Raw genomic sequence first — 26,411 nt, 5'->3', positions numbered from 1 at the left:
CGCCCCAACTGGAAGCAAAAGAGCCCTCTCCCCTTTTGCAGTTTTGAGCAACGTGTATTCAGAAGTGTTGCAGAGCATAGCCATTATGGCCAGTGGTCACTGATAATCTTCTATGTCCTCTTCTAAAGTCATCTAGGTTGGTGGCCATCCCTGCCTCTTGCGGGAGGAAGTTTTATAGTTTAACTATAAGCTGCATGAAGGACTTTCTTTTGCCTATCCTGAATGCAATTCAAGTTCACTTAAAGCTAACTCCCTGTTTCCCATCCTAAATTGCAGATAAACGATAAACTTCTCCTTCTGCCCAGGGAAGCCCACAAGATGCCAGGGCACCTCTCTCCTATTTCGCAGCTTATTCCAGCAAAGCTTCTGACCCTGTCATTGAAGATCCTGGGCTTGCTGGTCCTATCCTTGGCTGGATGGCCAGTAGCTCTGCCTCGCACTGGCCCAGCCTTGCTCCAGGAAGAAGCCCCCTCCCTTCTCACCTTGTTATTCTGCATGTCTTTATTTGCCCCATTCTTCAACAGCACAACAGCGGCATCAATATTATTCACGGCAGCAGCCCAGTGCAGCGCTGATTTCCCTATGGACCCAAAGGCACAAATGTTAAGGCCATGACCATGAGCCCCTCACCCTTCCCCAGAATGCTTTGGAAATGCCAGGTACCTAGGTCATCAACCGCATTGACGTCTGCATGGCAGCTGATGAGGTCTTCCAGCATGCCCTCCACAGCCAAACGGGCAGCCAGGATGAGAGGGGTGGTCCCATCGTGCATGCGGGCATCCAGGTCGGTGGCCCTGTTCCTGATCAGAATCTGTCCCAGGAAAGAGAGACATCTTGGTTATTTGACATCCTGGCAGGGGTAGACTGGCAAGGCAAGAGAGTGAATGTCCGTTCTACAGCCGCTCAGCTGAAAGCCACATGTAGCTAACTAGAAACTCAAAAGTCCCTGCTTTGCATTGCAGGGGGGTTGGATGAAAAAAGAAAAAACTCACTGGGAAGGCAGAATGATTGCCCAGCAATGAGCACAGCAATCTCTGGGGGCTTTTGCACTAGAGCCCCACAGAATGATAAGAATCTCAGAATTTTAGGGTGGAACGGGACCTCAAGGGTCATCAAGTTCAACCCTCTCCAACAGGCAGGGAGCTACCCAGCCCTCCCGCACTGCTCCCAAGCTCTGGAAGCACTGAACTCGCCTTACCTGGAAGACCCCCTGAGCGTCGGCCGAGACGGCAGCGTGGAGTGGCGTCTTCCCCATGTGGTCCTGGATATTGGCATCGGCACTGGCTTCCAGCAGTCTCTTGGCTGCGTCTGAGCGTGAGTAGCGGGCAGCCAGGTGGAGGGCTGTCTCCCCAGTGCGATCTGTTTGGTTGTGCAAGCTGGCCCCCTGGTAGATGAAGTCTGAAATCACGGCTGGGGCGTCCTCCTCCTCTTCACTGTTGCCCATCTCCAGCCCACCTCCACTGCAGGAGGCGATCATCAGTGGTGTGAATCCATCTGCCAAGGCACAAGTGAGGGAAATCTGTCAGAAGCGCAATGACAGTGCCTGGATGCACTCCCAGGATATCAAAACACCAGGGCCTGAACTAAGCCTGAATATTGGTGATCGGGATCTAATAACAAGTGTCTTGTTTCTGAACCAGACCAAAGAGTCCAGCATCCTGTCCTTACAATGACCAACCACATGCCTCTTCTGGGAAACCTGAAAGCAGAACATGAACCACAAGAGCAACTTTCTCCTCCTGCCATTTCCAGCTACTGATATTTGGAATCATTACTGCTTCCAACCATGGAAACAAGAGTATAGCTATCATAGCTAGTAGCTGGCAATGGAGAAAGAGAAGGCTATCAAATTTGTCTAATTCTCTTTTAAAGAGCTGGGCTACTCCAAAGTCCTGTTCCCCTCCCAAAATCCCACCTGGCCTGTTTGCTGTTTGGTTCTTCCCCTGGGCCAGCTCTAATGCCCTCCCTCCTGGCATTGTCCTCCTTTCCCCTGACAAAATCACAGCAAGGGAGGAAGAGAGAGGCTTTGACACCCACACACTCTCCTTACCTGGTCCTCGTACATTGACATCCATACAGTCAGCATCAATTTCCCCTTGGGGTGGGGTGGGTGCCATGGAGGAGATGCGCAAGTCGGCTGCATCCAGGTGCTGCTGTGTCCACTGCCTGTGGTCAGCCTGGTCATTCATGTCTGGCAACATGGCCTGTTCTTCCACCTGGGAAGAGAGGCGATTGAGGTTTTAAAAGATCCTTTCAGGCATAAAACTCTACTCTTTCTCACACACTGTGCTGCTGAGTTGAAAACAAGAGTTATCCCCTCTGTCCCCAACTTCAACAAATATAAAATGAACCCTGCCACTACATGATATGGAAAGCTAAATTCTATTATCAGAATGAGAGTTGTTTAATTTTGCATAAACGGGTTTTCCAGTATTTCCTGAAACTGGAGAGGCAAAGGGGGAGAAGGCAAGGAAGGAAGGAAGGAGCAATGTGCTGATCTTCTGCTGAGGACAAGAAACTTGCTTTTTTTAAGACAGGACCAAAGATAGGGGCCTCTTGGTGTCAAAAAGTTCCACTGGGCCAGGGATGAGGGAGGGACTCGCAGTAAATACCAAATGCATCCAAACAGGATGGAAGAGACCTATGAATTAGTGAATGCCTTTAAGGCTGAAACGACATGGAAACAGCAGCTCGCTGGCTTACCCTGAACTTCTTGGTGTCTAGTGTCTCCTCATCACCCCACTCGTTCTGGTTGTCGTCCATCAGGGTCCCATTGGAAGCATTTTTCAAGGGTCTTCATGGAGAAAAAATAGGAAATTAGATCCACCACTAGAAAAACCAAACTCTGAATTTTTTCACCAAGGGCTAAATGGAGTAATTAAGGATGATGATGATTTAAAAAGTTTCCCCTGCCATACTTAGACTTGTCCAAGCTGTGCCACACCCTAGGTGACATTTCAGACATCATTTATCAGAGCTGGGCACTGTACATGTAAACTTGCTTAGAAGCGGGAAAAGAAGTGAAATTAAGGACCAAGCCTCTCCAAAGTCCTTCCACCAGCCTCAGTGTGCTATTTCTGCCTTGTGTGGATGATGCACCAATCTGCTTTTTACATATGCCGTAAAATCTTGGTGCTACACTTGGAGAAAGCAGCCAAAAGCAATGGGCAGGTTGTGCCCAAACCCACAAGGATCCTTCTTTCCTCCAAGCCAAAGGAGGACTACAGTAATGGATCTAAGTTAGCCATGCTCATCAATTTCAGTGGGTCTACTCAGTGAAGGGCTAAGCCCCTTGCTCTGAACTGGCTTCCACCACGCTTCCCTGGACACTCCACATGTTCATTTCAATGGCCTGGAAAAACTGACACTTAAATTGGGCTCAGAATATCCCTTCCAAAAACATTTTGACACCAGATTTCCCTTCCTCTCCAGCTTGTTATCCAGAGAGCTGTGGCACAGTAAAAATTAAAACCAACTTTTTTTGTAAATGTGCAGAGTGAAAAGCTAACATCAAGCCTTTGGCAAAACTTTGTGCCCTCTGGATTTTTGCATTACGACTCCCATCAGACCATGGTGGCTGGGACTGATGGGGGTTGTAGTCCGAAACATCTGGAGGGCACCAGGTTGGTGAATAAAAAGAACTATGGTCCCCAACAACAGCAGCAACCCAGGAAGGAGGCGGGAAAGGGCCTTTCCCTCCCTCCCCACCCAACCAACCAATCAACCAACCAAATGGCAACAAAGGAGACCTGGGAAGAGGTGAAGAGGGGGATTACTCACTTCAGCCCCACAGAATCCTCCCCCAGGGGCTCTCTGCGCTTCTTCTTGCTGGACTCGGTCACTTTGAAGCCCTCGGGGAACCAGAGCTGCCCATGTTCCCTCCGCCGCTTGCGCGATGCCAGAACCCCGAAACCAATGAAGAGGAGGAGGAAGACACCAGGCACCACCATGTACATAGGGTACCACTGGGTGCTCTTTTCAGGGTCAGTACTTTCACCTAGGAGAGAATGAGAGGCAGAGTGTGACGAGAGGACCTCGAGTTAAGATGCATCTCTGAATGGAGGCAGAAGGCAAAATGCAGCGAAATTAAGTTAATAAGCTGCCAGCCTGGCTGTGCCTTGATTCTTCCGCCTGCAACCAAACCCCCACCCCTCCACACTCACTGCCCCCAAACTCCTCCAAAGCCCCCTGGAAAAAAGAAGGTCATTTTTCTACGCTGTTCATCAGAATTGCAAACTGTTTCTGTATCTGCAGCGCTGGAGGGGGAGAGGGTTCCTCCCCTTCCTCCTTTCACGGATAAAGGATTAAGCAAACTTCAAATCATTGCATTCACATTGAGCTGTTAAGTCAAAAGGATTGAAGGGGGATTTGGAAGATGCAAACTTCAACACTCTGCGTGTCACTGATCGATTACAAGGTTTGGGTTGTGGGGTTAACTTTGCACTCTCTCTCTCTCCCCCCGCCCCCCCACTCCTTCATCCTCCCCCAGCAGTAATGATTTTGGAATCAGCTATGGATGAGAGAGGGGCGGAACCATCAAGACAGAACTTCGAAGAAGAACTAAAAAAGAGTTAAAGAGATGCCACTTCCTTCTTAAAGAGGAATCAAGTTCTTTTTACGATATTGTTTAAGACAAACATCATACACTGTAACTCTTTTGAATTTATTCCATAAAAATTATATACCATTTGATTGTTGAGGGGGAAAACACCCAACCCCCCAAAACAACGAAATTACCAGCAAAAAACCCACCATTTACATCATTCCAAAAATAACTGAAACCAGCAATAGGCTAAAAAGCATATTCTTTTTGGCTCCCACTTAAAATATGTTTGTTGAGGAAAGTCTATCCAGACATATTGAATGATGACAAGTGTTTTAATCTGGTTTTTAGCCTACTGTTGATTTTAATAATTTTTATATGCCTTTAAATACGTGTTTTAAACTGTCACTTATCTATATTTCTTAGTCCTTTAATGTTGTCAGGCTTTTATCTTTTTGGGAAATGCTTAGAGCAATGGCTCCAAAATTCTCCCTACCCCCACAAACAGACCACCTGAAAATTGCCGAGGGTCTCAGTGGACCACTGAATTATTTCTCAGCTTGTTGTAGAAACAGAAATGCACCATGCTAGATGCTGTGTTGTTTTTAGCTGCATTCTTAAATTCCTGCCTGCCAGGCAGAAGGCCTTCTTGGTAGTGGCACCCACCCTGTGGAACGCCCCCCCCATCAGCTGTTAAAGAGATGAGCAATTATATAACACTTAGGAAACATCTGAAGGCAGTTCTGTATACAGAAGCTTTTTAAGGTGTAATGTTTTACTATGTTTTATATAAGCTGGAAGCCACCCAGAGTGGCTGGGGCAACCCAGTCAGATGGGTGAGGTACAAATAATTTATTATTATTATTTTACTGCCTCCATGGAATTCTAATTGCAATGCAATAAAATACAACAGAATAAATAAAAGGAAGTGATAAAAAACACTTCCTTGGCTCTGCTGTGACAGACCAGCCCCATCAGGCCCCTCCTGCCCCTGGATTGTGCAAGCTGGTTGTTAGAGGACCAACTGTTTAGAAACTGGTGCCTGTGTTTTTGTTTTCCTCTTCCCTCCTTGTGCCTTTTCCTTTGTGTATCATGCCTTTTTAAATTTTTATTTTAAGTCTGTACGTAGAGACTGCCTTGTTTTGACTGTATGAAAGCTGCTCTGGGAGCCTTTTTGACTGAAGAGCTTGGTACAAATACTCCAAATAAATAAATGAAGAAGAAAGACACAATTAAAAACATTTAATGCAAAGAGTGTGCCATCACCCATCTCCAACCTCAGATCCACAGGCATGCATGGGTGGACCACCTGATTGAAGCTCATCCGTGGACCACACCCTGGGCAGCTCCGGCGCAAAGCTTTCATTACAATCAAGTGGTATGTAGCTTTTGTAAAAGAAAGTGAAAAACTGCTAGGGGCAAAAGCGGCTCAGCTTCCCGGGATATGCCAGCAGGGCTGCTAACGCATCAGCAGGTGTTTCCTGCACATGTGTCAGACTTACTCTTAACAGCTTCGATTTTGTATGGGAAGTCCAGGCTGCCCCGCGAGGCCAAAGCACCGAGGAAGGCCGCCACGTCTGTGGTACTTTGGAAGCACTGAGAGGAGGACTGGACACACTGGCGATTGTCAATCTCCAGGTGAACGATTGATCTGCAGGTATTGGAAGAAGAAAAGAAAGTGGGAGTAAGAAGCAATAATCTTGGATGGACAGCTTCCTAGGTTCCTATAAAAATCAGTCCCTTTTTTCAGAATGATGAGGACCAGAATCTTTATTTTTAGGGGAAGAACCATGGCTCAGCTACAGAGCACCTGCTTTGTATGCAGAAGGCCCCAATGGTATGTCCAAGTTGGGCCAGGAGAGACTCCATGCCAGAAATTATGGAGAGTCACTGCCAGTCATTGCAGACAACAGCCTCCTTCTCCCTGCTCCCAGAGAGCCCCAGCTGAGCCACTCACCCGCAGATGTCCACATGGTCCATCTCCCTCCTGTGTCTGTCAACGATGGTCTCATACAGCCTAGATCTTATCTTGAAGACAGCATCATTCACATCTGGCCAGCTCACCAACGACCGCTTGATATGGTGCTTCTTGAGCTCCTCTGGCTTGCCATAGTAGGGGAATATCATGTACTCGCCCTGCTCATCCTTCTTGAAGACCACATTGGTGTGAAGAATGCGGCTGAGCTCCCGCAGGAAGTTCAAGGAGTTGTTCTTTAGGTTCTCTGGGGAGGTCAGCACCACCACCACCAAAGTGCCGTCCGCCAGCTTTTCGGGAACGTTGTTGGCACAGTCGAGACCGTCCCACTCACACTCTGCGTTGTTGCAGCCCTGGTCGCAGTGTCCATCAGAGAAGTGGTCTTTGCAGTACTGGTCGTACAGAGGGCTGCGCAGGCAATGGGAAGAGGAGGAGAAGGAATTGAAAACAAAACTGCCCGGTATCTATAATGCCATTATACAAGTCTATGATGTGGCCACATTTGGGATACTGTGCACAATTCTGGTTGCTTCAGCCCCATAGTCACTCAGAGCAGGGCCTTTAGTGTGGCTGCCCGTCCTTTGGAGCAGCATCCCTGATGAGATACGATAAGCTCCACAATCTGTGCTTTCTGGAAATAGTTGAAGGGCCATTTTGTCCCCCAAAGGCTTTCTCAGCTGGATAAATGAGTATTTGACATGAGTGCCCACTGGTTTGGATTTCACTTGTGTTTTTACATATATTTGTTGTCTTTGTCTTTTGAACTGTTTAAATTATATGTAAATTGCCCTGAGATGATGGTTTAGAAGGTGAATAGTAGCCCAAAAATAAAAATGAGAAGAAGAGGGAGAAGGAGAAGGAGAAGGAGAAGGAGAGGTAGAAGAAAGAAGAAACAACCTTTTGCTTCTGGGCCCTCCCTGCTCCTTCCACATACTCTCATCATAAAAGAGCAAACAGGCACATCCTTTAGCCCCAGAAGCAAATCATCATTGTCATTATTACTACTACTACAATTTTATTATCTGCCCTTCCACCTAAAGTCCCAGGGTGGGGACTTACAACAATTAAAACATAACTTTGATATCAAAGTGCATCGTGACCCAATGTTAAAAACAGTTTAAACTCCACTCACTTGCACTGCCCTTCCATCTTCTGGCAGTCGAAACCGTCGTACAGGCAGCCGGTGTTGTTGCACTGGGTGTCACAGTGCCCGTTGTTGAAGTAGTCCCAGCACTGGAGGGACTGGGAGCAGTTCTTCCAGGGGTCGTTGAAATTCAGGGAGCAGTCGCCGCCGTCCCAGCCACAAGCGTGGTTGTTGCACTGGGCGTCACAGATCTTGTTGCCGGCGTGGCTGGCACACACAGGGATCTCACACTTCTCTTCCAAGGAAGGTGGAGTGATGTTCTGGCCAAGGCCACCTGTGAAGTCGTAGTCCAAGATGTGGCAGTTCAGACCGTTGAACCGGGCTGGGCAGTTGCAGCGGTAGTGGGGTGGCTCCTTGGCAGGCTGGCAGGTGCCCCCGTTGTAGCAGGGGCTGGAGTGGCAGGGGCTGCCAGAGGAGAACTGGCAGGCAGCTCCGCTAAAGCCCAGTGGGCAGAGGCACCTGGAGCTCTTCTGGGTGGAGATGCAGGTGCCGCCGTTCAGGCACCGCAATGGTCCGCAGCCACGGGCGTCGTTCTCACAAGTGGCACCGTCCCAGTCCTGCAGAGGGCAAAGAGTGGAACGACTGAGACTACTCCAAAGGCAGTCACCAAATCACAGAAGAGTAAAGTGGGAAGGCCTTCAAGGGGTCATTATTATTATTATTATTATTATTATTATTATTATTATTATTATTACTACTATTATTATTATTATCATCTGTTAAACTTATTTGTTGCTTGTTACTTGAAGGTCTCCAATTGACTCACAGTAATACACGCACACACACAAATATTCTCCCAAAAGGGAAGAGAAAAGGGGGGAATCAATATATTGTCTAACACAGAGCTTTCCCAACTTTTCATGTTGGTGATACATTTTTTAGGCATGCATCACTTTGCAACACCATAATTCAGTTTTCCTAGCAAACCAGAGGTTAAACTAACCCCTTTTCAGCCCCAGGAGGAGCACGGGGAGTATTCACGTGAGACACCTACACACTGCAGCCAACACACTAATGTGTCACGATACAGTTTGGAAAGCTCTGGTCTAACACAATACTTATGAAAAGAAAAAACACACCTGCTATATAAATAACAAACAACATTAACTATTATCGTCAAATAATAAACCAAGAATATACTCACCCACTAATGAGCAGATTTCCTACCCACTAATGAGCAAATTTCACCAACTATTTCTCCAACTTTTAGCTTCACCAACCTGCCCCAAACTCTGTTCTCAGGCCAACTGTTTTATATCAGCAGTGGGTTGGTCAGTGTCCTCCTCCAGGAACTATCCATTATCTCCCTTCAGAGGGGAGTAGCTGCATGGCAAAGCAGGAACGTGGTGGCAAAAGTTTTACCTGCTTTGCCGTTGGTCTGGCTACTGCTTTTGTCCTACTGCTGCTGGTGGTGGGGGTGCATCTAGCTCAACCCCCTGAATGCTAGAACCCCAGCTAAAGAATGGGCATTACTAACTTAAGTCTGCACATTTTGGTGGGTCCACTCTGAGCAGGACTAGCATTGGTTGCAACCTTAAATTTGCAGTTTATGCTGAAGTCAGTAGAGGTCAGCATACTCTTTACTGATAGCTGCTACAGTCTCCTAGTGTTCAGATGAGCAGAATCAGTGCTCCCCCCCCCCCAGAGATCATGTGCTCCCCTGTCCACACTTGCCTGGCAGGGTTGCATATATATACATGGGAACTTCTGCGTGTGGAGCAGATGCACTACCTGCTGAACTATGGCCCTTCTCCTAAGAATAAAGCAAGGTTCTAGTCCTCAAAGTTATGAATAAGGGGATGAAATAAACAGAAACATGGGAAGCCGTGTTCTTCCAAGTCAGTGCAATTGATCCATCTAGCTCAGTATTGTCTACACTAACTTGCAGGGGCTCGCCAAGGTTTTAGACTCACTGGATGTGCCCAGCTCTTCCTGGGATTGAACCTGGGGATTGAACCTAGGATTTCTGCATGAAACACAGCTGATTTACCACCGAACTATGGCCTTTCCTCATCCAGCAACTCCTAAGCATCCAAAACAGATGCTGGCTAGGAAGGGGCGTAAATAATTCCACCCAGCCCAAGAGGCTGCTTCCGTCTCTGAACCCCACAGCTCGTCCCCTAAAACCAAAAGCTGACTACACACCGGAGGGCACCTGCAGATGTAGCCGTGCTGTGTGTTGCTGGCCACTGCACAGGTCCCACCGTTCTTGCAGGGCTGGTTCCGGCAGCCGTCTACCACCGTCTCACAGTGGCGCCCTAGAAAGGGGATGGAGAAAGCCTTGTCAGGTTGCCCCGCCGTCACCCCCAACATTTCCCCCTGGACCTCTGTAATAAAACAGCTGCATCTCTCCACCTCTGAAATCTCATGCGCACACTCTTTTACTAGTTAAGGGGGGGCCCTGATGGATACCTATTGGCTGAAAAGAAGATGTCTATGCCACCAGGGCAGCCCACTCCACCCCATGTATCTTTTCTAGAAATGGAAAAGTTGAAGATATTAAGAAGCTAAGAAGAGCCTGCTGGTTCTGGCCAAAGGCACCCCATCTCATCCAGCATTCTGTTCTCACAGTGGCCAACCAGATACCTTTGGGGGACCTGGGCACAAGGGAACTCTCCCCTCCTTGTGATTTCAAGCAACTGGTATTCAAAAGCATTTCTGCCTCCATCTGTGGAGGCAAGAGTACTGCCATCTTGATTAGCAGCAATCTCTAGCCCTCTGTCTAATCTTCTTTTAAAGCAGTCTAGGTTTGTGGCCATCACTGCCTCCTGTGGGAAGGAGTTTAACTATCATCATCATTTTATTTGTATACTGCCTTTGCACAGTTAAAACTATGTAATTACACAATTACAAAAATGGCCACAAACAATAAATAAAACACAGGGGGGGAAGCACACAGCAAACCCGAAAAATTTCCACATAAATGAAAATAAGATCTAAAAACAAGCCTGCAAAAAAATAATACCAGGAACAGCAACAACCTCTACTAAGCAATACCCCAGCACAAGAGTCTGTTCAGCAGCCTCATCTTTTGTAGCTGGGAGTCGTCAGGCAGGGCCTTGGCCCTCCCCCACAGGCCAGGTGGGAAAAGGCAGGGAGTAGGACTCCCAGCTAAGATAGTCTATGCACTTGGGAGAATTCAGGGCAAACGAAAACAAAGTACTTTTTTACACAGTGCATAGATAAACTCTAAAGGGGGGGGGGCAAAGACATGGAGCAGGATAAGGCCTATGTTCCCCCTCCACTGTCAGAGCAGAATGCCCCTGAATACAAGCTGCTGGAAACCGCAGAAGGAGAAAGTGCTGTTGTATTTGGGTACTGCTTGTGGACTTCCCACTGTGGCACCAGGTTTGGTTAATGTGGGAAAAGGATGCTGAGTTGCCCTGATCCAGCTAAAGATCTCTTCTTATACAGTATTCTTACTAGATACAGTCCATGGGTTTTAATATTTGGGTATATGAACCACCTATATTAAACTGCATGTTTGCATTAGGACTGGAGAATACCTTTACTGTCAACATCAGCCAGTAATTCTTGGACAAAAAGCAAGAGGGAGGAAAACACCAAAGACCACGTGCTTTTTTGGGGGGAGCCTTGTGGTGCTCACCAGAATACCCCAGACGACACTCGCACACGTAGTCATTGATGCGCTGCACACAGTTCTGGGTTCCTAGCGGGTCACAAGGGTTGGACAGACACTCGTTGACGTCACCCTCACAGCGCTCCCCAACGAAGCCCAGCAGGCAGATGCAGCTGTAGCCCCCTACGCGGTCCACACACCGCCCGTTGTTGAAGCACTTGGGGGCGAAGGTGTTGGGGTCAAAGGGTGGGCTGCAGTCGTCTATGTTGATCTCACAGTGTACTCCTGTGGTGGGGAGAGTGATGGGGAGCAGAAGAAGGTGTGAGCTGGATCCCAAGAGGCCTGCTTACAACTTGGCCTAGCATTGATCCATTTTCTTTACATTTCCTGGAGGCACCCCCCAAAACAAATAAATTGAAAACCTGTATTCCTGTACATACACCAAAACTTTTAACAGTATGCATCTGTAAAACACATTTTAATTAAGTGATCCACAAGTACTGTGTCCAGTTCTGGGCATCACAGTTTAAGAAGTTTATTGATAAGCTGGAATGTGGGCAGAGAAGGTAGACCAGGATGATGAAGGGTTTGGAAAAGCCTTATGAGGGAGTTGGGTATGTTTAGCCTGGAGAAGAGACGATTGAGAGGAGATGCAATAGCCATCCTCAAATATGGAAGATGGAGCAAGCTTGTTTTCTCCTGCAATGGAGGGTAGGAAGCAAACCAAGGGCTTCAAGTTACAAGAAAGGAGATTCCAACTAAACATCAGGAAGAACTTCCTGATGGTAGAATTGGAGAGCTGGAAGGGATCCCAAGAGCCATATACTCTGCAATGCAGGAATATCAACTAAAGCATCCATGATAGATGGCCACTCAACCTCTGCTTAAAACTTCCAATGAAAGAGAGTCCCCCACCTTCCGAGGGAGTCCATTTCACTGTCAATCAGCTCTTAACATCAGAAAACAAGAGCTGTTCCAACTAAAGACAACCAACCAAACCCTGCCCCACCAACTTCTCTCACTACCAAGGAAATACAGAAAGTGTACCTCTGGATACGAACGGGATCTGTTCCGGATACCTGTTCACATCCTGAAGCGAATGCAACCCATGTCTGCGCGTGTGGCGAAAGCCGGAAGTAACGCGTTCCGTTACTTCCGGGTCACCGCAGAGCGCAACCCAAAAGCGCTCAACCTGAAGCATATTTAACCCGAGGTATGACTGTAGAAAGAGAAACTTCTTAGGTGGCACTGCCACAAAAAGCAAATACACTAAGCATACACTAAGCAAAAGAAAGTAAGTTTTACCACCCCACCCCACCCTCTCCCCCTTCTCTTCCCCATCCTTATACTGTATACAACACACTAATGCAGCGGTTCTCAAACTGTGGGTCCCCAGATGTTGTTGGACTACAACTTCCATCATCCCTGAGCTCTGGCCTTGCTAGCTAGGAATGATGGGAGTTGTAGTTCAACAACATCTGGGACCCACAGGTTGAGAAATGCGGCGAAACCCGGAAGTAACGTGCTCCGTTACTTCCGGGTCACAGTGGAGCGCAACCCGAAAGCGCTCAACCTGAAGCATATTTAACCCGAGGTATGACTGTAGAAAGAGAACCTACTCAGGTGGCCACAAAAAGCAAATACAGTAAGCATACACTAAGCAAAAGAAAGTAAGTTTTACCACTCCCTCCCCCCTCTTTTCTTCCCCATCCTTATACAGTGGTACCTTGGGTTACATACGCTTCAGGTTACATACGCTTCAGGTTACAGACTCCGCTAACCCAGAAATATTACCTTGGGTTAAGAACTTTGCTTCAGGATGAGAACAGAAATCGTGCTCCCGCGGCGCGGCGGCAGCAGGAGGCCCCATTAGCTAAAGTGGTGCTTCAGAGGTTAAGAATAGTTTCAGGTTAAGAACGGACCTCCACAACGAATTAAGTACTTAACCCAAGGTACCACTGTACTGTATACAACACACTAATGCAGCGGTTCTCAAGCTGTGGGTCCCCAGATGTTGTTGGACTACAACTCCCATCATCCCTGAGCTCTGGCCTTGCTAGCTAGGAATGATGGGAGTTGTAGTTCAACAACATCTGGTGCCCACAGGTTGAGAAATGCAGCGAAACCCGGAAGTAACGCGTTCCGTTACTTCCAGGTCACCACGGAGCACAACCCAAAAGCGCTCAACCTGAAGCATATTTAACCCAAGGTATGACTGTAGAAAGAGAAACTACTCAGGTGGCACTGCCACAAAAAGCAAATACACTAAGCAAAAGAAAGTAAGTTTTACTACCTCATCCCCCTCTCCCCCTTCTCTTCCCCATCCTTATACTGTATACAAGGCAGAAGATCTCAACCTGTGGGTCCCCAGATGTTATTGGACTACAACTCCCATCATCCCTGAGTTCTGGCCTTGCTAGCTAGGAATGATGGGAGTTGTAGTTCAACAACATCGGGGACCCACAGGTTGTCTCACAACAAATGTGATTGATCAGTAGAAAGCACAACCTGGAAAAAGAGACAATGCACGTACTTTTGTAAACCAAGAAAATCTTTACTAAAAATTATTTTTAAAAACGAAAGAAAGTAAAAGCTGGGAAAATGAAAAAATAGTGTGTAGGTTTATCACCCACCTTCTCCCTTCCCTCTGGATATTGTCATACACTGAACATAAACCAAAAGACTTTATAATCTGAACAACAAAAAAGAGACACTGCATGGTTTTTTGTAGTCAATGGAAAACTTTAATAAAAATTATTTTAAAAAGAAAGGAAGTAAGAGCTTTTCAACAGTGGAACTGACTCCAAAGGGTGGTAGATTCTCCTTCCTTGGGAGATTTTCAAGCAAAGTTTTGATGCTTTAGTTGACATTCCTGCATTGCAGGGGGTTGGACTAGATGACCCTCAGGGTCCCTTCTAACTCTTCTATAATTCTAAGTTAGTATACACCTTTGGGACCAATCATTAGTTTTCTGTCGAATTAGTGAATGAAATGAAGCTCCACTGTTCTCCTGCAGAGGCATATCTATGCTTTGTTCCTCTTGCCAGCCTTAATTTGTGAACCAATTTTTATTTAAGGGCAATACACTCTTTCAGGTTTGCACATTTTAAGTCCTTCCAGACTGCAGCTATCACCCTGTGTGCAGCTGCTAATAGAAATCCAATTAGTGGTTTATTCATCAAGTCCTGATACCCACTTAAACCCATATTCAGTAACGCTGACAACACACCTGAGGGCACCTGCAGATGTAGCCGTGCCATGCCGATGAGTCATTTTACTTATCTCTAATTAAACATTTGTTCTCTAAAAATTTCTACCAGGTACATCCACCAAAAATGCCAACCAATACCCCTGCCTCCACACTCTTGGCAGCACATATGTGAAGCAGCTTTATAAAAACAATTTGTTCCTTCTTTCTCTCAAAACTCTCCCAAATTCATAGCAATGGGCACCATCTTGGGTGGATTCAAAGGCATGGAAGTATTTGTCCAGATGTGCATCACAGGGTTGTTTTGTGAACTGAGGGGAGAGAACTACAAAGGTGGCACTGAGAGTCTTGGAGGAAAGGTGGAATGTTCAACATAGTCATAAATACACAGATAAGACAAACCAGCTGCCAACCCAATGGCATTCCAGTCAGCTTCCTCGAAATAAGGTCCCATGAAAACAGCAAAGGGGAACGCGAGTGGGGAGAAGCAATGTATTTTACTTTCAATCAATGCAAGACCCTTCCCCTGCAAAGAGTCTTGCTAGAACACTGTGCCCCTTCCCCCGGCAAGTTGCTGAATACCCCTCCCACACCTTCTGAGACGGACACACATACACATACAACACCCCTTTGCAAAAGTGTGTGTAAGCGGAAGCTATTCAGTCAGCTCTATATGCAAAGTCTCCCAACCAGCATTCAACCTGCACTTCATGCTCGACCACTTAACCAAAATCTCAATCCTCAGGGTTTTCAATAAATTTGGGGTTTAAATAGGAACATTAGCAAGCTGCCTTCTACTGAATCAGACCATTGGATCCATCTAGCTCAGTACTGTCAACACTGATCAGGAGTAACAATCCAGGATTTCTACCAGGGAAGGATGGGTCTTTCTCCAGCCCTACCTGGAGATTCTGCTGAGCACTGAACCTGGGACCTTCTGCATTCAAAAGCAGATATCCACTGAACTGATGACTTTTAAGCCAATACAGAACAGACTGATAGAAATACTGGAGCCCTCCACCCCACCCCATTCAAGTGGGACACCCCTAAAGACTGGGTCTTTCCCTACCTGCCCATGCCCCTGCTTCCACCCAAACCCACATTTACCTTGAGTCCCTCGGGGACAAGAGCACTTGTAGGTGTTGATGAGATCAATGCAGGTCCCTCCGTTCTGGCACGGGTGGGAAAGGCACTCGTTGATCTCCTCTGAGCAGTTGATCCCGTGGTAGCCAGCAACACACTACAAGGAAAGGTAGTCCAATATTCCCGAGTTGAAATGAGTTCCAGAGGGGTAGGAGGATTTCCTCCTTCCCACCTTGGAAGGCAGCCCCTCAAAAGGGAGCCCACAATGGAAAATGCCAAAACGAACTTGTAGTATATTTTTAAAAATGCAACCAGATGAAAAATAGACAAACTGTACCGTCCTCAAATCACCCACCCCACCAAAAGTGGCTAGTGCCTGAGCTGCTGTAATGTCACAGGAGCTGCAAGCGTACGAGCCGCTGGAGGGTCAGGTTGGCAAGGACAGGCCAAGACTGAACTGTGCAATCTTGCCGCGGGAAGTGGAGAAAAAAATTGGGAGCTGAGACTGGGGTGGGGACTTTGGGTGGGCATGGCATGGTGTGCTGGGAATATTTCTGAAGCTCATGGTCAAACAATTATCAAGGCTGCTTAGACATAATAAAAAATACTTGCATTACTTGGCCTTTCATTAAGAAAAGCCAAAAGATGTTTAGGTGCCCTCCACTCTACAGTAGCATTACGATTTCAGCTAGCTTTGAAGTCCGCAAGGGAAGCGCCCAAATGTTCTATCATGCAAGAGCTTATGAGGCTGCCTCTGTCCACTGAAATGCATTACATTGACTGGGAAATGGAGGCTGGCACAAGCAGGGACAAAGGTGCTGCCTTCTACCCAGCCAGACTGCCGAATCATAGGACTGTAGAGTTGGAAGGGACCCCAAGAAGCATCTAGTCCAACCCCATGCAGTGCAGGAATCCCAGCTAAAACATCCCTGACAGGTGGCCCTCCAACCTCTGCTTCTAAGCCAGTGTTTCCCAAACGTTTTTGGGCAACGGCACACCTGTGTACTAAAAAAAAATCTCGCGGCACACCACCATTAAAGCCCCGCCCCGTGACGTCAGCGCGCAGCGTCACGCCGGGAGGGACGCACAAAAGTGAACGTTTTTTCCCTCGGCAGCTCCTCTCAGCTGCGCTCAATCCGCCTCCGCGCAGGCTGAGGGAGGGAGGGAGGGGCGCGTGTGACCCGTCTCTGCTGGGAGACCAAACCCAGCGAGACAGAGTCGCGCGGAGGCGCCCAGGCAGCGCTGCCGGCTGCGAGGAGGAGCGCCAGGCAGCAGCAGGAGGCGCGGCCTCTCCTCGCCGCCCCCGCCCCGCCTCTCGCCGCCCGACTCGCCCGCCTCCCTCCAGGCATCTCGCGGCACACCAGCCGGTGTCTCACGGCACACTCGTGTGCCGGGGAACACCGGTTGGGAAACACTGTTCTAAGCCTCCAATGAAGGACAGCCCTCCATCTTTTAACTAGCTTTGCCAGACGTGCTGGCAGGGAGTGAACCTGGGATCTTTTGTTGGCATAGGAGATGCTCTGCTACCAAGTTACGATGTACCCCTTTCCCTGGAAACTGTGGCTTCTTTGCAGGGTGGCTGTAAACTACCTAGCAATCTGGAAATATCTATGATGGAGGGATGTCCTGTACTTCGTTCTGATGTTCCACCACATCTCAGGACATGTACCCAGCTCTGCTGGCAATGCACAAACCCAGGTAAAGGAGGGTTCACCCTGTGTCCACTGCCCCGCCCCATGCCACCTCCCTTCTGAGCACCAACCGTACCTCACATGAGTAGCCCCCTAGGTAGTCTGTGCAGGTGGCCCCATTCTGGCATGGGTTGGGGGAGCACTCATCCACCTGCTCCTCGCAGTAGCTGCCTGTGTAGCCGGCCTGGCACTGGCAAGAGTGGGTGTTGCCCCTGTCCACACAGAGCCCAGAGTTCCTGCATAGGTGCACCACCTCGACGCCTGCAAAGGTATAGGAGGGAGGTCAGGTACAAGTAACAGGTGTGTGTGTGTGGGAGAATGCCTCCTCAGTGATGTCTACTCCCAGACCATGGAACACCCTCCAAGAGAAGCCAGACCGGCTCCTTCCTTGTCACACTTCCACAGGTGAAGACTGTTTTTATTCCAGGAGGCTTTTAGGAAATAACTGTCTTTAAAGAAATGGGTGTTTCTATATGGTGTTCATCATCATCATCATCATCTGTCATGTGCTTCTTTTTGCCCCCCCCCCCCCCGTTGGGAGTTTAATTTGCTTTTAAACAATTTTTAAAATATGTTTTTAGCTTTTTGTATTTTATCTGTGTTGTTTAAATTTGTGTAAGCTGGTCCCTAAGAGCTGGAAGAAATCTGTTTATGTATGCAACTACAGCAGCTTGGATTTTGTCTGTGTGTGTGTGTGTGTGTGTGTGTGTGTGTGTGTATGACATAGCTGTAATATATATAAAAATATATAAACCAATAAGCACCTCACTGCAACAACTATCAAATACTGAACCACTTCAAAACGAAATGCCAAACACCAATCTATGCATCTGGCTGGGATCAGCCAACCCTCACCGGGTCCTGCCCTGGCCAGAGTCTGCTCCCAGGACAGACCAAAGAGGGAAGACAGAGGAAGGGGAACACAGCAAGCAGGATGGGGCCTTCTTACCTTGCTGCCGTGCAGCCACCTCACAGGAGACATTGGGAACATCGCAGTAGAGTCCAGTCCAGCCACTGGTGCACTCGCAGCGGTACAGGTTGTCTGTCTGCCAGCACTTTCCACCATTCTTGCAGGGTGAGGAGTCACACCAACGCACCAGGTTCTGGGGGTGAAAAATCAGAAGGTTTGTGGGTGCAACAGCACCAGTGCCAGGGTAGGGTGGTACAGAGAAGGGGCTTTGTGGGGTCAAACCTGCGCAGCTGGTTGAAGGACACGGCCCTGAAGATGCCAGGGTGGAGAGGAGTCAACAGCCCTTCCAAGTGCCATGTGATTCCAACTCCTGGCAGCCAGCATAGCCATGGATGTTGATGACAGGAGTTGTAGTGCAGCAACACGGTTTCCCATGGCTAAGCAATGTTTTGTTGTGTTAACCATGGTTTGGCTCAGCAAACCACAAATCATCTCACAGACAAGCAAGGCCACAGTTTGTTTCACCATGCTTGGTTTCCCCAGCTGCTCTTGCCATGTGACTTTGGGGTTGTCAAAGAACCAGAGTTAAGCAAGGCTGATGGGGAATGCACAGAATGCTGACCTATTCTCAAGCCAGCAGTGTACCTTGGCTTCACATCATGGTTTGTTGCCAGGTGAAATGAACCACTGTTAAGTCTGCCAGGTGGGGTTCAGACAGTCAAACAAACCATAGGCAAGCTAAACAAACCAAACCATGAGTTTGTGCCGGGTGCAAACCAGGGCTGCTGCCTCTCTGCTCTGACCTCAACACTTCAGCCATTTGCTCCTCACTCTGTGAGCCCACCCACCCCAAGCCCCCAGTGAAACAACAGAAGCAAATGAACTGGGAAAGGCAAGTCCCACTCAAGGTCAGGCTCTGCAGGCAGAACTGGTTCGGCATCCAGTGGGGTCTTGGCCCCCTTACCTGACAACTGAGGCCAGTGTAGCCCTGAGGACAAGTGCACTTGTAGGTCCCGTAGCTATCCTGGCAGGTGCCGCCATTCAGGCAGGGTTTGGAGTCACACTCGTTGATGTCGTGCTCGCAGTAGATTCCCGTGAAGCCAGGTGGACAGACACAGGTGAAGGTGTTGATGCCGTCCACACATGTGCCCCCATTGAAGCAGGAGCTGAGGGGCAGAAGGAAACTGGCTGTGCCATCAAAGCTCTCCGTTGGAAGCTGCCTTATAGCAAAAGCCAGAATGCTGGGTCCGTCTAGTACAGTACAGAGTACACTGACCACCATCAGCAATGGCTCTCCAGGGTTTCAAACAGGGAGTTTTACCCAGCCTTACAGAGTTGCCATTGGGGATTGAACCCAAGACTCTTTCCATGCAGAGTGTGTGCTCTACCACTGAGCCTTTCTGTGGCCTTTCCCCAAAATGTAAAATAGTATTCTAGATCTCATGATTTAGAATGGAGGGCTGAATTACATAGGAAGCTACTTATACCTAGTCGGACCATGGGGTTCACTTGGCTCAGTAGTGTCTACACTGACTGGCAGCACAGTAGTGTCCAGGGTTTCAGACATATCGAGTTTTTAGGGGAGGAGTGAAAAATGGCATTTTGGGTGCTTCTATGCTTAGTTGAGATTCCTGTATTGCAGGGGGTTGGACCAGATGACCATCAGGGTGCCTTCAACTCTAGTTTTATGATTCTACAGCTGCAAAGTTAGTCCACAGCCAATGTCTGCTGAAATCTCAGAAGCCAGAGAGGGCAACAAAGCAAGATCCAGTATGGCGTAGTGCTTAGAGTGTTGGACTCAGACCTGAGAGACCAGGGTTCAAATGCCTGCCCCACTTGGCCATGAAGCTCACTGGGTGATCTTTCTCTCAGCTTTCTCTCAGCTCTAACCTATCTCACAAGGTTGTTGGGGAAGGTAAAATGGGCTGAAGGATTACCACGTACCCCAACTTTAGCTCCTTGGAGGAAAGGTGGGATATAAATGCAGTAAGATAAATGAAAGTAAATTAATGTTAAGGAAGACCTGTGCCATGTTTGTCTTCCTGCAGGAGAACTTGCCAAGCTACACTTGTAGCAAGTGCAAACTGGTTGGCTTGCTGGAAGAGAAGGTACAACAACCTGAGGTCCAAATAGTCAACACTTCGAGGTATAGGGCAAGATGCAGACTTCCACGATAGAGCTGAGTGGACTGTGACAGAACAGCAACACAGGCGCCCCAAGGGAGGAGGAAGATTGCTCATGGCAAGAGACCAACCCCTGGAGGAACGTGACGCACACAAGTAGGACTGTCAGGAACCATGCTGTGTCATTAGAACTGCGAAATCGGTTCCATGCTCAGAATACACCAAGGTAGCTGTGAAAGGTACAGGGCACATAATGATTCCTGTCACCCCCTTTGGAGGAACAGACAGGAGGAGATGGACTTGGGAGTTTTTTCCCCCCATTCTTGATCTAACCCTTTCAGATCCAAGGCTACTGATCATGAATGAGTATGCTCATAATCCACCTGCTACCTTCCAAGGAAATGATCTCAGGAGAAAAGGAATTGCAGTCTGGAGAAGGCAAGTTGAGAGGAGGAGGAGGAAGTACTAGAACCATAAGGTTCCTGCCTTTGTAACCTATTCCAGTAATATCCAGATCAGCTCGAAGAGACGAGAGAAGACTCAAGAACAGCAGCTGCAGACCTTAGAACACTCAAAGGCGATTTTGGAAAGCACAGTGTACAGAACGATTCCTGCCACTCCCCAGAGGAGGAAGAGACTGTTGGTGGTAGTAAGCGGCAAGAGGCAATAGTTTTTGGAGGAAACAGGATGTCCCAAGAGGTGTCTTCCAGGTGCAAAGATTCGCAATGTGACAGAGAACTTGCCATGTCTTATAAAGCCCGCTGACCACAACTTCAACATATAGCAAGGGACTATGAGACTGGGCAGGAAGCTGAAGAGCATTGGGGCACAGGTTGTCTTTTCATCACTTCTTCCTGTTGAAGATCATGGCCCAGGAAAAGAGTAAAATACTGGAAGTAAACCACTGGCTGTACAGGTAGTGTCATCAGGAAGGGTTTGGCTTCTTGGATCACCATCTCCACTTCTTTGAGGAAGGACTTCTGGGTTGTACCTCACAGCGGCTGGCAAAAATGTGTTTGATAAGAGTCTAGTATACCTGATCAGGAGATCTTTCAACTAGATTCTGAGCGGGAGGGCAGACAGCATTACAGGTGGCAGAAGAACACCTGGTACTGGGGATAGTAGCTTCATTGGTGCACAAGAAATTGAGATGGTGCTTGCCCTGCTAAAGGGCAAAGTACTAGAGGAAGGAAGCAACTGGAGGGAATGATTCATGGTTCCAGTTGTCTCTGCACAAATGCAGAGCATGGGAAACCAACAAGACGAATTGGAGCTTTTAATGCAGGATGGCAAATATGACCTGGGAAGCATTACTGAAACCTGGTGGGATGAGACTCATCACTGAAATGCAGGAATTGAGGGGCATAAACTGTTCAAAAGGAATAGACCAATCAGGAAGGGAGGAGGAGTAGCATTATATGTAAAGGATGTCCAAACTTGTGAATAAATCAATGACCTGCAGCATGGAAAGCATATTGAGAGTATATGGGTAAAAACTGTAGGAGAGAGAAACAATACTGATCTTACTATGGGGGCTTTCTATAGACCACCAGGTCAGACTGAAGACTTGGATGGTGCCTTCCTAGAGCAGATTACTAAACATTCAAAAAGAGGAGATAAAGTAGTAATGGGAGACTTCAAGTACCCCATATCTGTTGGAACTCAAACAATGCCAGGAATGTAAGGTCCAACAAATTCCTCCACTGCATTGCTGACAATTTCATTTCCAAGAAGGTGGCAGAAGTAACAAGTGCATCATCTATCTTGGACCTGGTCCTCACCAACAGGGAGGAACTGATCAAAGAAGTGGAAACATTTGGAAACTTGAGAGAAAGTAATAGTGTCCTTCTGGCTTTCATGATACAGAGGCAAGGGAAAGCTGAGTATAGTGAGACAGGCACTCTGGACTTTAAGAAGGCTGATTTCAAAAAGTTTAAGGAGCTACTGGGTGAGATCCCATGGTCAGAAATACTCAAAGAGAAGGGAGTCCAAGATGCGTGGGAGTTTATTGAATGAAATATTGAAGATCCAAATGCAGAAAATTCAAACAAGAAAGAAAAGTTGGATGTATCTAAAGAAACACTGGTGTGGCTGCATAAGGAGCTTACAGATGAGCTGAGATTTAAGAAGGGCATGTATCAGAAATGGAAGAAAGAGGAAATCACAAAGGAAGAGTGTACACAAGTAGCCAACAGTTGCAGAATGAATGGCAGGTTCTGCACTTAGGCAGGAAGAACTAGCTGCACAAAGAGAAGATAGGGAACACCTGGCTTACTAGTAGTACATGTGAAATGGGTCTATGGGTCTTGGTGGACCACAAGCTGAACTTGAGTCAACACTGTGATGCAGCAGCAAAAAAAGCTAATGCTATTCTAGGCTGCATCAACAGAAGTATAGTCTCCAGATCAAGGGAAGTAACAGCCCCAGAAGCCAACCAGGCAGTCACAGAAAAAGACATTGCCTTTTTTTATTCTGCCTTGATCAGACTACATCTGGAATACTGTGTCCAGTTTTGGGTGCCACAATTTAAGAAGAATGTTGACAAGCTGCTGCATGTGCAGAGGAGATTATAAAGGCTCTGCAATCAAAGCCTTATGAGGAACAGTTGAAGTAGCTGGATATGTTTAGCCTGGGAAAGAGGAGACTGAGAGGGGATATGATAGCTATCTTCAAATATATAAATGGCTGTCACATGGAAGATGCAGCAAGCTTGTTTTCTCCTGCTCTGGAGGGCAAGACTCGAACCAATGGCTTCAAGCTACAAGAAAGGAGATTAAGGAAGAACTTACAGTAAGAGCTGTTTGACATTCGAACGGACTCCCTTGGGAGGTTGTGGACTCTCTTTCATTAGAGGTTTTTAATCAGAGTGTGGATTGCCATCTGTCATGGATGCTTTAGTTGAGATTCTGGCAAAGCAGGGGGTTGGACTAGATGACCCATGGGGTCCCTTCCAACTTTATGATTCTAAGGCCATTTGATTAGGGTCCAGAGCCCTCTTGCCCATCACCAGAATAGATTGTGCAAAATAAAAATTTGCAAGTGATGGGTGTGATTTATACCAACACTGCGGTGTGCAGAATGTTGGTTCTCTTGGGATGAACCATCCCCACTCACACACAGGAGCATGACTATAGCCAAGCACATTGTTTTTTTTAAAAATGACTTCCAACGTTATTTCTGGCTCCTGAATTACCTTTCTGTGCAGTCGGGGGTGTTATGCTCGCAGTGGATCCCGCTAAAGCCAGAAGGGCAAGTACAGGTGTAGCTGTTGACACAGTCCGTGCAGTTGGCGCCATTCTTGCAAGGGTTGCTGGCACACTCGTCAATGTCCTCCTCACACTTGGGGCCCCGGAAGCCAGCGAGGCAGTCACAGAAAAAGGCATTGATGCCATCGGAGCAGGACCCGCCGTTGTGGCAAGGATCTAGAGGTAGTGGGGAAAGGGGCAGCGATGGACTCTCATTCCATGGGGCTGATGGTTTTTTTAATTATTTTTTTGAGGCTGCCTTGGCCTCTGCAAAACTTCCCACATTCTTTCCTAAACCTTCTGTGTGAACTGAATGCACAATTCGCCCCAGCCTTTGATAACTCAGTGCCCTGTTATTTGTTTATCTAGTTAATAATAAACAAAATAAATCAAAGATAAAGCTTACAGAAACACTGCTGCAGATGGCTGCAAACTGTACACAGCTGAACATTATCACTGAACAGTCTTCCAAAACATTACAGAAAATGCCCATTTTCCCATGAAACCTGTTTTCCTGCTTTAGATGTAGCCTTTTGTAGTAAGTTAGCATATCATAGTTACTGCAGAGCAAATGTTCTCAGTTCTTTCAGACATAGCAGGAGATAGGCTTCTCCAACCCCCAACCCGAATTTTAAGCTATTACAATCTTAGTTAAAAGTTAAAAGATTAAACACTATTTATTGATCATTTTCCAGAAGAACATCTTTTACATTAACCAAGCAGAAATATTTTATGTTCGAAGGGTATATGATATCCTCACATAGCAGAGATCTTATTAGCCTGAATGAGTTTCCAGAATATTTATGTTTGAGAACAATTCCAATATGTCAATGAATTTTCACAAGACCTCCCTTTCCTCATGTTAAGAACACCAGAAGAGCATGCAGGATCAGGCCAAATGACCCATCAAGTCCTGTTCTTTTCTGTTCCAATCAATCCTTCTTCCCAGGGAGCTCTGGGAAATTGGAACTCTGGGAAGGAATAGAGGGGTCCTCTTAACAACTCTCAGCACTCCTTTATAAACTACAGCTCCCTGGATTCTTTGGGGAAAATCTTGACTGCTTAAAGTGATGTGCAGCAGTGCTTTCAATATATGGTGCAGATGGGGTCCAGGTCTCCTAAGGCAACCCACTCCCCAGCCTCCTTGAGGCTCTTACTAGGCTGGCAGTCATCGACGTCCGTTTCGCAGGTGTTGCCTGTGAACCCAGGTTTGCAGACACACCAGTAGCTACCATTCGTATTCTGACATGCGGCACCATTCCGACAAGGACTCTTCACGCACTCGTTGATGTCGATCTCACAGGTTTGCCCTGAGAAGGCAATTTGAATGGATATTTATTTTTTACATATTTCATAAAATTTATAGAGTTTGATTGCTAAAAAAATAAATATCTCAAATGAGGCTTATGAAGATTAAACAATAAAATTGCCACTAAGAAAATTAGCGATATTTTAAGACATACAAAAATTGAAAACAACAATAGATTAAAAACAGATTAAAACATGTACCGACTTCCTAAACATCTGGACAGGCTGGCCTAAACAAAATGGTTTTGGCAGGTAGTAAAGGAAGGAAAGTGCCTGCCTGACATCAATAGGCAAGGAGTTCCAAAATGTAGGTGCCGCCATATTGAAAGATGGGAGCTCTTACAAATTTGGAAAGGGTATTATGTGGCAACTGTGCCAGTTCTGCTGATCGAAGCACCATAAACTAAGAAAGAAATCTTTGTCACTCATCACAATATAGGTGCCTTTCTGAGATACTGAATGAAGCTTAAGATTAATAGAGTACAAATTTAATAAACAAAACAATCAAGGGGATGGAGCGGCTCCTCTATTAAGAAAGCTTGCAGCATGTGGGGCTTTTTAGTTTGCAAAATAGGCAAAGAAGAGGTGACATGACAGAAGTTTATCAAATGAAGAAAGTGGGCAGAGAAAAGCTTTTCTCCCTTTTTCAGGACACTAGAACTCATGGATATCCAATGAAGCTGAGTGTTTGAATATTCAGGATGGATAAAAGAAAGCCTTTCTTCGCGCAGTGTATAGTTTAAACTGTGGCACTCACTCAAACAGGAAGCAATAATGGCCACCAACCTAAAATGGCTTTAAAAGAGGATTGGACAAATTCATGGAGAAGGCCATCAATGGCTGCTAGCTACAATGACTGTGCTCTTCTTCCATAGATGGAGGCAGCAATGCTACTGAATATTAGTTGCTGGAATACAGTGGTGCCTCACAAGACGAAACTAATCCGTTCCGCGAGTCTCTTCGTCTTCCGGTTTTTTCGTCTTGCGAAGCACGGCTATTAGCGGCTTAGCGGCTATTAATGGCTTAGCGGCTTAGCGGCATTAAGAAAAAGGAAACAAACTCGCAAGAACTCGCAAGACGTTTCGTCTTGCGAAGCAAGCCCATACGGAAATTTGTCTTGCGGAACGACTCAAAAAACGGAAAACTCTTTCGTCTAGCGAGTTTTTCGTCTTGCGAGGCATTCGTCTTGCGGGGCACCACTGTATTAGTTACTGGAAAGGGTTTGCACCAGGCGTCCTATTGGGAAGACCCAGTTCTCTGAGTACATGTTCTGGAAGTTGGGCAATAGGGGCAGTACAAGATTCCTTTTGGTGTACCGACCTCACCGCTGCACCAAGGATGCCCTGCCTGAGCTGCTTCAGGTCATGGCAGATGTTCTCCTGGAGACACCTAGTTTGGTTGTCCTAGGGGATTTTAACATCCATGGTGACACAACCTTACAAGGGGCCACTCAGGACTTCATGGAAAGCATGGCGTCCATGGGACTGTCCCTGAATAAGTCTGGTCCAATTCATATCCGCGGACATGCCTTGGACCTGGTGTTCACCTCTATGGATGTTGGTGATCTGACACTAGCTAAAAGTGAAGCTAAAGAAGTGCCA

General features: G+C 47.1%; 1 protein-coding gene across 3 annotated transcripts in view; it reads right to left on the bottom strand.

Annotated features, from left to right (window-relative positions):
* NOTCH1 (notch receptor 1) overlaps positions 1 to 26,411 on the bottom strand; it is a 99,454-nt gene that overhangs the window by 4,623 nt on the left and 68,420 nt on the right. For all 3 annotated transcript variants that reach the window (XR_014003914.1, XM_081178638.1, XM_081178639.1), the window contains 17 exons: positions 24,660 to 24,812; positions 23,451 to 23,679; positions 19,099 to 19,300; positions 18,174 to 18,327; positions 17,301 to 17,485; positions 15,558 to 15,690; positions 11,270 to 11,527; positions 9,808 to 9,920; positions 7,651 to 8,219; positions 6,501 to 6,926; positions 6,046 to 6,194; positions 3,781 to 3,997; positions 2,704 to 2,794; positions 2,051 to 2,216; positions 1,199 to 1,494; positions 664 to 811; positions 483 to 580 (listed from right to left, as the gene is read on the bottom strand). Coding sequence is in view for 2 of the 3 variants with exons in the window: in XM_081178638.1 (XP_081034764.1) it covers positions 483 to 580; positions 664 to 811; positions 1,199 to 1,494; positions 2,051 to 2,216; positions 2,704 to 2,794; positions 3,781 to 3,997; positions 6,046 to 6,194; positions 6,501 to 6,926; positions 7,651 to 8,219; positions 9,808 to 9,920; positions 11,270 to 11,527; positions 15,558 to 15,690; positions 17,301 to 17,485; positions 18,174 to 18,327; positions 19,099 to 19,300; positions 23,451 to 23,679; positions 24,660 to 24,812 (3,587 nt within the window). In the remaining variant the exon portion in view is untranslated. The remainder of the gene's footprint in view (positions 1 to 482; positions 581 to 663; positions 812 to 1,198; positions 1,495 to 2,050; positions 2,217 to 2,703; positions 2,795 to 3,780; positions 3,998 to 6,045; positions 6,195 to 6,500; positions 6,927 to 7,650; positions 8,220 to 9,807; positions 9,921 to 11,269; positions 11,528 to 15,557; positions 15,691 to 17,300; positions 17,486 to 18,173; positions 18,328 to 19,098; positions 19,301 to 23,450; positions 23,680 to 24,659; positions 24,813 to 26,411) is intronic.

This window comes from Podarcis bocagei, assembly GCF_964188305.1.
Source record: "Podarcis bocagei genome assembly, chromosome: Z".
Taxonomy (NCBI): domain Eukaryota; kingdom Metazoa; phylum Chordata; class Lepidosauria; order Squamata; family Lacertidae; genus Podarcis; species Podarcis bocagei.
This window is presented reverse-complemented; position numbering and strand designations above follow the sequence as displayed.